This window comes from Equus quagga, chromosome 11 (genome assembly GCF_021613505.1).
Source record: "Equus quagga isolate Etosha38 chromosome 11, UCLA_HA_Equagga_1.0, whole genome shotgun sequence".
NCBI lineage: Eukaryota > Metazoa > Chordata > Mammalia > Perissodactyla > Equidae > Equus > Equus quagga.
Window position 1 is genome coordinate 10,783,265 of NC_060277.1, and position 12,079 is coordinate 10,795,343.

A 12,079-nucleotide genomic window follows, 5' to 3' on the forward strand; every position below is an offset into this window, starting at 1 on the left:
AGGGGCACAGAGCCAGAAAGTTACTCCTAGAAAGCCGGGTCAGGGGACCACTAACACTCCTCTTCTAGGATCATTCAGGATCAGAGCCCCAAATGCTCAATCATTACAGTCAACTTTTATAAGGATTGAGGAAGACAGATAATTTGTTCTCTCAATTCTGTATAAATTCTAAGTCACATATAAAGTGTATAAAATTCGGATTATTTCCACCTACTCAAAGGATACTATTTTACAGATGAGCTCTTGGCACCAGGTTTACATTTAAAATTCAATGTTTCAGCTCAACAAGCATTTATTGAAGACCTGCCAAACTCAAGAGATTCCATTAGGTGCTGTGAAGTACTCAAAGACAAGAACACAAGTATGTGACTTTCAAAAACAACTGTGTTTTCACTTCAAAACATAAGTGCTGAAAGTAATTATCAGGCTTCGTTACTAGGTTCAACGTTGCAGCTTCTATACTCATATGAGGATCCAACTCAGAGGCATGCACCGCATGACCTGATGCTGAAGAACAGCATTAGTTCATCTTCAGAGATCCCCAGAAATAGAAAATCCCCATCAAAGTTTCAAGCAAAGCAGATCCCACCAAACTGGAAGGAAGAATGAAATAAATATTTTTATCAGCTGGGATCCCAGCAGATGCTATTAGATACATCACAGTGGTTCTTAAAGCACTTCCTGAACTTGCTCTGGAGTAGGTGCTGTTGAGTCAAAGAAAGACACTGAGAAGGGCTCAGGTTACACAACTGGATAGCATTGAGCTGGGATTGGAAGTTAGACTGTCAAAATTTGGTACCTGCCCCAGCAGCATCAGCATAACCCAAGAACTTGTCAGTAGTGCAGATCTCAGGTCCTATCCAAGACCTACTGAGGCAGAAACTGCAGCCCAGGACCCAGCAATCTGTGTTGAAACAAACCCTCCAAATGATTCTGCTACATGCTGAAGTTTGAGAACCGCTGATAGCCAATGACATAGAGAAAACTTCAGCTGAGTCTTGATTTTTCCAGCTGTGGCCATTCTGTTCTGAACCTGTTCTGATGCTACGTCTTAACACTAAAGATAGTGTGACTTCTAATCCCGCACTCTTCCCAAGTCTTGGAAGAGTTCACCGTAGCTTTTGAGAAAAAACAATTCTCCCTCACTGATCAGTATGCCAGCTTTTATTCTTAGAACCAGGCCTGCATTGAATTATCTGCAAAGATCTTTAATATCCCACCAACACGTGGGAAAATAAACCACTGACAATGTGTCAATGCTTTTTTTTGTTTTTGCTTTTCTCTTCTGTGATTGAGTTACTGAAAACAATTCATAGCTTTTGCAATCCTGAGCTCTGAGACTTGCAGGAGATCTACTAAAAATGTCATAAACTCAAAGCAATTTGGAAAAGGAAAATAAGAATTCAAGCTATCATATGAATGCCAATCCTCTGTTTGGCTTACGATTAAAACGTGATGTCTACTTTTCATGATTTTTACAGCTAATTAGGAAGATTTATCGACATCTGAAAGAAGACCCCCAGAGGAAACAGGGCTGCTTGTAGTGATTAATGATAACCAGTTTCCACTGAGAGTGGAAAACTACTACACTCCAAACACTCACGTATGGTGATAAGAATGACTATTGCTTCTGCAGGCAAAGAACTGATCAGCGTTGAGGTCATAATAAGGCCATCAGTGACACCCACTTGCCCACTTCTTCCATACATCCTTCACAGACTCAAGTCCCATCACCTCCACAAAGTTTCCTTCACTGGGGTTTTATTTCCTGCTCCTACAACCAGAATGACTGTGCCCTGTGAGGCACAGCATAGGGCTGAATGAGCCTAGTGGCTGGAAGCCAGACCAGCCTGGCTCTTCCACTTAGTAGGTGTGTGGTGTTGGGCAAGCTCTTAATCTCTCTAAGCCTCTGCTTCCCCATCTGTACAAATGTGGTCAATAATACTACCCACATCACAGAACTGTTTTAAGGATTAAATGTGATAGATATAAGAAGCTTAAAACATTGTTTAAGTAAATGCTGAATAAATGGTGCTGTTATATTGTCATTATTGCTCAAGTTTGGCTTATGTGTGTTGGTGTCACCAAGTAGAATGTAAGCTCCTGGAAGACAGGCACTTGGTCTCTGACTTCCATAGGAAGGGAGGAGGAAGGGAGAAGGGAACGAAGGAGAGAAAACCACTCAAACTCTCCCACCAATTGGCTAATTCCTGGAATTCTACCTTCAGGGTTTCATTCCTTTATTTTATGTTTCTCATCTCGTGAATCCGTCTGGTGTGGCAAACATCTCTCCCTTAGGATGAATGCAAGATCTCAAAGTCACTTTTTATTCACATTTTGGAAAAAGAGAACACATGAAAGTACCAGACACATGAGAGAGGGCAAAAAGAGAGAAAACCAGAGAAGGGAGGTCTGTGCAGCAAGGTCAGCCTTGCACACTTCCAGAGTTCTCTGGACTCCAACCACCAGCAACAACTGGAAATCCGACAGAAACCAGCATGTCCTTTGATTCTGAGAAGAGAATCTCAGAAAGAAAGGGCAAGTCCCTTCATTCTCTGGCAGGAAGCACATCTCGGTCACTGTCTTCTTATTTTAGCTTCCATCCAGAGAACTCAGAAAAGGAAAGGGAGCCCATGGCTACTACTTAATGCACCATCGGTATGTTTGGTTTTCTTTTGATTCATGTGATTCTGCTTTTGTAGAACTCTCTAATGACCCCAAAGTCTCCCGGAGGGACCAGTTGGGAAGTAGCCATATCTTAATTCCTCTGTTGGACTCTTCAGAAATAAAGGTAATTTCAAGAGGACATTTCAGACAGATCCTTTTTTGTTTCAGTGAACCTGGGAAGAAGCCTGCTTCATCTACAGAAACCAAAAATATCACTGTAGTCAATCTCTCCCCTCATGTCCACAATCACAGCCTTCCAAAACAAAAGGAAAACTGTTCCCTGGAAGTCTCCAATAACCAGAGAAGACGATGCCCATGAATGCTGGCAGGTCCTCGATGACAAGTTCTGGAAACAGGGACACCCTGCTGGCAGCAGCAGATGGAGAGTTCCCAGCAGGAACCTGTGAACAAAGAGGAGTTAGAATAACACCCAGCTTCACAGCTTGATGGCGGTCTCCAACCACAGGGCTCGGACAATGATCCAAAGCAACGAAACCAGCAAGAACTCAACCCAAGCATAATTCAATGTTGGAGTTTTGTCTTATTTGAGAAGTTTGCTTCATTAAGAAAACGAAAATGAGGTAGAAACCAGAGAAACCCAAATGATTCTTGCTTTGGGGATGTTTTCAGAATTCTCACAGAAACAGAAAGGTAAAGCAAGGCACAGTCAATACAAGTGGCATTTTCATGGTGGCTCACAGCTTTGTCTCTTTGGTGTCAGAGACAACATATTGGCTCAAAAGAAATTCCCTGTCTCTAATCACAAACTACCAAGCCATTGGTCTACTGCTGCCTTAGCATGGTGCCTCACGTTTATAGCCTAGTCCCCCTGGGTGCTTGGTCAAGCACAGCCTTACAGGTAGTCAGGGCGAAGCAAGGGAAGGGAGGAAGGTGGCTCATGAGCATCTTCTGTGACTTGGCATTGGTAGGGGCTCACAGAAATCCTTCACTCTTTCAGTCATCGTGGAACTAGAATGATTGGATTTCACCAGCTCCTGGGTACACACCTTGATACCTTAATTTACAATGACTCCAAGTTCTCCTTCCCCAAATATGCATACTCTTGTCTTTTCCTAGAATCCTCTTCTTATGTGTACAAGAATCCCCAGATACGCTGACTCATCTCCTAAATTAGTCCTGGCCCTTCCCATAGGTCAGGAACCCAGATAGTTCTCCACCCTGGACGACTCCACAACTGCTGGTCTGGAGATTGTTTCCTACAGAAGCCAATGCCAGACTGCTGTCATGGCCGTCATAGCTATAATGCACTTGAACTTAGTAGACCTGGAATATTGTCACTCAAAAAGTAGGAAGAAATAATCTTCTGGGATTCACTTAGTAGAAACGGAAAAAAAAAGAGGGAATAAAGAAAGTCTTCCAGCCAAAGTTCTAACATTTTTTTTGTGGGACTTGACAAGGTGATTTAAAAATTTATAGAGGAAAGCAAAGAGTTAAAAATAGTCAAGATGCTTTTGAATAATTTAAGAAAGCAAAGAGAAGAAAAGACAGGATGACTTGCTTTCCCAGATATTAAATATCAAATCACATTCTAAAGTTACAGTGATTAGGACAGTGTGTTTTTGGCTCAAACATATACAATTATAACAATGGAATAGAAAAGAAAGCCCTAAAACAGATCCATGTATTCATGAATACTTGATTTATGCCAAAGACGGCACTGCAGAGCAGCAGGAAATGGAAGATGCTTTGAATAAATACAGCTAGGAAAAGTAGGTATCCTAAAGGAATAAAAATAAAATTTGACCTCCCTAACTCACACCATACACTAAAATCACTTCCAAGTGGATCATAGGTCTAAATGTGAAAAGCAAGATAACAGAAATTCTAGAAGATAATATAGGAGACTAACTTCACAACCTGAGTCAGCAATATAGTGTTCCTTAAACAGGACACATAAAGTTCTCACCATAAAGAAAAAAATTGTGTAAATTACAACAAAAATGAAAGCTTCTGTTCATCAGACTGTAACATTAAACAACTAAAAAGCCACAAATTTAAGAAAGGTTCATATGTAAAATATTTTTTAAGAACTCTAATGAAACAATAAGAAAAAAGATGGACAACCCCCCAAAAAAATGAGACAGAGAATTAAAAAGACACGTCACAAAAGAAGAAATCCAAATGATCTATCAACATATGAGGAGGTGCTCATCTATTAGGAATCAGAAAAATAAAAATTACAAACAATAAGTGATGGTTATACAATTCTTTGAACACACTAAAAACCATTGAATTGTGCATTCTAAATGAGGGAAGTATATGGTATGTGAATTATATATCAATAGAATTTATTAACTTTTTTTAAATTAGTGCACATCTATCAAAATGACTTAAATTTAAAAAGATTGATTTTATTGGTGATAATGTGGAGCAATTAAAATTCTTAATCACTCCTGATGGGAATGTAAATTGGTACAACCACTTTGGAAAATAATCTGGCATAATCTGTTAAAGTTGAAAATGTGCACGCCTTATGATCTGGTAAGTAAACTCCAAGGTATAAACCCAAACAAAGGCATGTATATTTTCACCAGGAGACAGGTGAAAGAATGTTCACAGAAGCATTAGTCTTGAACACCAAAACCGTAAATAACCCAAATGTCCATCATCACTAGAACGGATAAATACTGTACAGTGAGTATATTCACACAGCAAAGAACATGAACAAACCTCATGTAGATGCAACAATATAGACGAATCCTACAAAACTATCGAGCAAAAGAAGCTACTAAACTGTGATGTGCAAAGATTCGCTCAGGTGGTACACCATAAGGTAAGCAATGAAGTGGTTACCTGAAAGTCAGGATATTGTTGGATGTCGTTCCATTTAGCGTGTACCAAGGCAATTGTGTTGGGGAAGCAGCAGACGGATGGCTCCCTGTTTGGGCAATATTCTATTTCTTGATTTAAATGATGGTTGCATGAGTGTTTACTTTGTGATAATTTATTGAGCTATATACTTATGTTTTATGCATTTTACTGTATATGATATATCTTCACAAAACAGCAATTGTTTTTTCATTTTAAAAATAAAGTTGTGCAGGTTGTTGATCAGGCCCCCAAACATTCTAGCTATGGAGCAATGCACCCTTGTTTTCACCGTGGGTGGTGGAGCCAATGCCTGGCTCTCTGGGTGGAGGGCACTTCACCAAGCTCTGTGGCACCATACACCTTGCCCTCTGCTCTGCTCTCAGGGTAGTTCTAAAAATTCACCTAGGGCTTCCAGCTTCTCAGCAAGAGAATGGAGTATCCTGACTGAGGATTATACTCAATCCACAAAGCGTCATGCAATAGCAGCCTGAGATTGTGATCCTCTAAAAGCAAGGCCGGGAGGATGAGTTCTGGCCCCAGAGCATCCCTGCCTCACCCTGGCCCAGGGGCAGAGGCTCGCTGTGGTCCTGGCCCGCAAAGCGCCTTTCTTCCGGAGGACTTCCTTGCTCAGCTGCTTTCACAATCTGGCCTTGATTGTGGCTCCCTGGAGCCATCAAACAGGGAAGTGGTCTGAATCCTAGTCCACTTCCCTAAGGAGTCTCGGCTTCCATGTAAAGGTGAATGACTGCAGGCACAGGGGATCTCCCCAACTCTGCCCAACAGCATCTGAACTCCACCTGTCCATAGTTGGAGCATCTCTCTCAGCATCTATCCCTTTATACCCATTATAAGTTCATAAAATAGGCCCTTTATACCTATAATAAGTTCATAAAATAGGTGCTGTTATCCTCATTGTACAGCTAAGGAACAATTTCAGAGAAACAGTGCAATTTGCCCATGACTGCATAGCTAAACAATAAGAATAATATAATGTCGATTATTACGTATCATCTATTGAGAACTTACTATGTGTCAGGCACTGTTCTAAGCACACTACATGTGTTAATTTCATAATCCTCACAACAACGCTCATAGAGTACTCATAGGTACTTTTTTTAATTTCCATTTCACAGTTAAGAACATTGAGGCACAGAGAGGACTAAGTAATTTGCTCAAGGTGTTATAATTAGTGAATGGAGGCATCAGAAATTGAACCAACCTGGCCTAACCACAGTTTAGCCAGCAGTTGCCCAGAATTAAAGGGCAAGTTATTTGGTGTTCACATCTGGAATCTTCATATGTACCAAGAAAAGGTCACTATCAGTGGGTGAAGCACAAGGGGAGCATCCTTTATGTCACCTCACGGCAGGGCTCCACGTGGACACCTCTCAGCTCTGCTCCTGCCTTCCCTCCATCTCACGGGAGCTGTGTAGCTTCTCCAGGCCCGGGCTCAGTGGATACCATGACAGAACAAGATGACTTGACCAATTATCTTCTCTCTTTTACACTAGTCTAGCTAACAGATTCCTTTTATAGCAAGTGGTCTTATTGAGCTGTTTATTTAAAATTGTAAAAAGAAGCTTCAGATTCAGTTATTAGTTCTTTAGAGCTCTTTTCATAGGCAAATTATTCACAGTTTCGTGAGCGGAATATTGTCAGTGATTTCTAGTTTTGAGAACTTCCTTTCCTTTCCTCTTGCTTTCTCCTTTTGCATCATCTTTGTCCCCTAGTGTGAGTAGAGACTGCCCATCTCTGCTGAGGAGGGTCTCAGCATGACTCTGGATGCTCCTAGACTCAAGGCAGGGGCCTAACCAGCCTGGGAATCAGCCTTCACTTCTAGAGTAAAAGCAGGTTCTGTTCTCCTATCAAGTAATTGCAGCTAATGATCCTCTTGAACTGTCCTTGCTCTTCACCAACAGTACTAAACAAATGTAAAACAAGGCCGTTAAACAAATGACTAAGAGATGGAACAGAAACCATTGGGCCTCCTAACTCAGGTGATTTTCTGGCCTGCAGAAACCATGTTTCTGGCCAAATTGAATTTGCACTTTATGGTTTATTGAGTATTATTATCTTGTCAGAAATTGCCACAGTTTATGAAATACACAGTTTCAAAAGATTGTCTCTAATGATTAATTGTGAGTTTTTTTGTATCTTGGAGGCAAATTAATTTTTTCTTATGAGACAGCCTTTTCAGCTTCAGAATGCAGATCAATCGGGAAACGCCATCTAATGCTTCCTGCAGCGATTTCCCCTACACAACCTCAATCCAGGAGCCCAGGGCTTTTGGATACTCTGGCTACAATATATTAAAGGTGTTCTAACTCCCATTTTGAGAAGAGAAAGTACTAACCCTTCTAGAATTGTTCACCTGTTCTAAAAAGGGGTCCACAGAGCTCTGGTGTAATCTAGGGTGTCAGTTGACACCGAGGCAAAATTTTCAGAGATGCCCTGGGCTGCCCCCAGACACACCAGAGGTCAAGGCTCCCACATTGCTGCATGGTCACTTTCTCCTCCCACCGCAGGCCCACTTTTGCTCAGGAGTCAGCACCAACATTCATACCTCACCACTACCTTCTCCCTCCGCTCCCTCCATGCTCACCAGCCTCCACGTCTCCCAAAGTATCTTCTCCAGAGGGTGCCAACATCTATCTCTTTGTAATCCACTGGGTGAAGGAGACCAGCAGTGGCATCATCAAGAATGTCATCTCAAATAACATTGTAAGAAACAGCCATGTCACTGGGATGGGCTCCCTTTCCCGTTGGTCCCTCCTCCACCCAACCCCACAGGTTCTGATCCAACATCACCTCCCTCACTCCTGCTCCTAGATCTCTGACCTCAATTCCACTCTGATGAAACATTCAAGTCCCACACCCAGAAGGCTCAAAACCTACCAGCTTTCTGCCATGGGCTATAAAAGTTTTTGCTCACTGATTGTTTATTTTTCTTTGCCTCAGAGTGATTCCCAACTTCACTAAGAATGGAACTTCTGCCTAGCCACATTTGCCACTCAAGGCATGGTCCACGGACCAGCAGCATCCAGTTCCACCTGGAAGCATAATGGAAATACAGAATCTCTGGCCTCATCCCACACCCATCTGCATTTTCACAAGATCTCCAGGGGATTCATCTGCACATTAAGATTTGAGAAGCTCTGGTCTAGAAAACAGAAATGTCTACTATAAAACAAGTTTAATTTATTCTTTTTTTTAATTCCCAACTGCAGGACATTTATACAAAATCAAACAGAACTGTGACAGAAATATTTTTTTAATTTAAGCTCCATTGAATTTGGTTAATTAAAAATAAAAGCTACTAAGACTTCCCAAATTCTCAGGCAAATTTAGTATTTCTCTACAATTTCTCCATGGTATAACAAGGTTTAGTCTAGATGTCTAAACCTTGACATATCTTCCCATATTAATTTACACACAAAGTCCAGAGTCTCTAATTTATTTTTAACTAGAAATAGCCTTTTCCTTTTTTCATGTTAGAAAAGCAAAACATGTTTTTATAGAAAAATAAGAAAATAAGCATAGTTGGAATGAAAATAAAACAAATCAATAAAATAAAATAAACTACCAGAGATATCCACTGTAAGACACTGGAATACTTCCATGTACATGTAACATTAATATAAATAACAAATTATAAAATGCAGTCAGATGGCACATATGCCTTTTTCATTTATCCAGTATAAACATATGTCCAATAAATATTAATCTACAATATTTTTTAATGGCTAAAGAGCACTGACTATTTATTTAGGATATTAAATCAACCAATGTTTCACCAGGATCCATTTGTATTTTTTCCAAAGGCATTTTAAATATAGGAGCTATGTGTTAGTTATCCTCAAAGCTCGATTCAATTGATTCTTTATATGGCAGTATTATTTATTTGATTAATCTGTATCACCTTCAGGCCTTTGTGTTCACTAATAAAATAAAGAAATACATTTGTGGGGAAGGTGTGTGAATTTTTATGTAGCTCTATGAATAGATAAAACTAAAATCTGTCAACCAAGTAATATCTTTGATGGCCATTAAGTGGACTGGCCTGTACTGACATTATTGTTTTCCATATGATAGATTGATAAATTACACATGTGTTCTTTCTTCTCCTGGGGCTCATTTTTTAACTCACTAAGGATGTACCAAGAGCACCTGAACACCAAAGTCATAAGTTTAAAAATTAAGAACCCACTGAGGTGAAGGTTGAAATTGCCACAAAAGTATCGACTACCCATATCCTGGTGATTATTAATCAATATTAGTCTTTTCACAGATATACACATATATAATAAATTACAGCAAGGTAAGGGGGCAAAATTATAAATAACATTGAGCAACCTTAAAATCGTGTATACCTGGCTACAGAACACAACCCAACCAATGAAACAAAATGGAAAGTTGTAGTGTTCGTAAATGTCTTCCCTCCTCATTAAAAACAAAATTGGTTGTCCACAACAGGCACCATATTTAGATTCCTTCGCTCAGCTGGGGTTCTTTGGTTAGAATCAACAGAAAGGAATTCTGGCTCCCTTAGACAAACAAAAATGCACTGTATTGTAAGAACATGGAATAGGAACAAAGAAAAAGCTGAACAGCCAGGCCTTGGGCAGGATGGCAATCCAGAAGGTCTGGGATCTAGGCTGCAATGGTTCTTTCAGCTGTTAGGATAAAATGAATGAGCTTTGTTCTCACAATCAGAGAGTGTCCAGTTGGCCTCACTGTGGTCACACGCCAACTCTTGGCCATTGGAGGAGAGAGGACCTTGAGTGACAGCCCCACTAACCCTCAGGCCTCTGACAAGGAAGGTGATACAAAACGAAGGGGAAATAGGTGCCTGGACAGGCAAAACCAAAAGCTGTCCACAACAGCCACTATCTTCTAACAGTCTTGCGGCCTACACACTGGCTACTGGGGGCAAAGAAGGACACCAACATATTCATATGTCAGCCTGAACTGGCTATAGGCATCAGTGGCTAAAAGAATTGACTGATCCTTAGTTCATTCTAAGAACTGTGAAGCATATAGAAAAAAAAAGAAGCCTGTGATTTACTGATACACAATAAATGGTTCCAGAGAAAGCAGGCCATTTTAGTTTAAATAAACAAATGATTAACCTTGATAACAAAAGTTTAAGAACTATGTTAATGACTTCGGTCATCTTTCTTCTCTGCTAACAGACAATAGTTGTAACATATGTGGTATTAATGGAAACTTGTTTTGAGTTTGGAGCAGTGCTGACCAAATTTTAATGTCCATATAAATCACTTGGGGATCTTAGTAAGATGCAGATTCTGATTTGGCAGGTCTGGCATGGGGCCTGCGATTCAGCACTTCTAACAAGCCTGGGTAATGCTGATGGATAGCAAAGGACCAGGCGACTGAGCCTGCCCCTACCTTGTATATCGCCTGTGGCCAGTGATTCTCCTCTCACATCATACGGTTCCTCATTCAGCCACTGCACTTCTCACCAGCACTTCCAGCATCAAGAGGCTACTTACCTTTTGGCAGCTCCTAGAGAGATTGGAGGGGAAGGAGATTGAAACTGCCCACTAAAATGAGTCTTGTGGATTTCATTTATACAAGTACAATGGACAGAATGTTTGTGTTCCCTTAAAACTCATGTGTTGAAATCCTAGCCCCCAGTGGGATGGTATCAGGAGGTGGGGCCTTTGAGAGGTACTCAGGTCCTGAGAGTGGAACCTCAGGAATGGGATTACTGATCTTATAAAAGAGGCCCCAGAGAGCTTCTTCAGCTCTTCCATGGTATGAGGACATAGTGAGAAGACAACCAACCACCTCTGAGGCAGGAAGTGCTCTCTCACCAGGCAGTAATCTGCCAGGGCCTTGATCCTGGACTGCCCAGCCTCCAGAACCATGAGAGATACAATTCCGTTGTGTATAAGCCAGCCAATCTATGATATTCTGCTATGCGAGCCTAAACGGACTAAGAAATCAAGGGATCCCATTTCCCTGAGCACAGGAACTACACAAACAATGCATTTGTCCACTGAGCTGAAAGCAGACAACAACTTGTCTATATTACATTCTCAAAATGCTGCTTGACTCTGAAATCTAATATACTGACTTAGCCCCAGCCCTTAAAATGGGACATTGTCTCTCATCAGAGTTGGGGGATTCATTTCTCTATCAAAAGAAAAAAAGGAAACTTTGAAATGAATCTATTGTGTGCCTGCTGGACAAAGCCCAGGCCTTGTCCTCACCTCTGGCAGTGACTGGCCACATCCTGTGAGCAGGGCCAACCCAGACTCTCTGGGTGCTATGAGGTTCTTTATCTGCACCTTGTCACAGATGCACTGAGTGACAGGGCAGCCCCTGAATGGCCTATTCTCTCTGTAGAAACAGCAGAGTCAACAGTGTTCTTGTAAAGCACTTGGCCTTACTTGCCTGAAGGAGAGGTGGGGGCACCTCGCATACCCTCTGTGGCATTTTGCTTCCCTTGGTGGACAGCTTGAGCTGGAGAGCCAGTGATAAGATAAAAGAAAAACAGACACAGCAGCAGATGTCAGGTTCTGAGGCAAAGCATTATTTTTAGAGCCTGTAGGTA

At 41.1% G+C, this 12,079-nt stretch overlaps 1 protein-coding gene across 4 annotated transcripts in view; it reads right to left on the bottom strand.

Moving 5' to 3' along the window:
• Positions 1 to 365: 365 nt before the first annotated feature.
• Positions 366 to 12,079, bottom strand: part of TRMT11 (tRNA methyltransferase 11 homolog) — an 84,618-nt gene continuing 72,904 nt past the window's right edge. For 2 of the 4 annotated variants that reach the window (XM_046677421.1, XM_046677418.1), the window contains one exon: positions 366 to 3,068. In XM_046677421.1, coding sequence (XP_046533377.1) covers positions 2,889 to 3,068 — 180 coding nt within the window. In that variant the 3' untranslated portion in view covers positions 366 to 2,888. The remainder of the gene's footprint in view (positions 3,069 to 12,079) is intronic. The other 2 variants (XM_046677416.1, XR_006890817.1) reach the window with 2 other exon arrangements.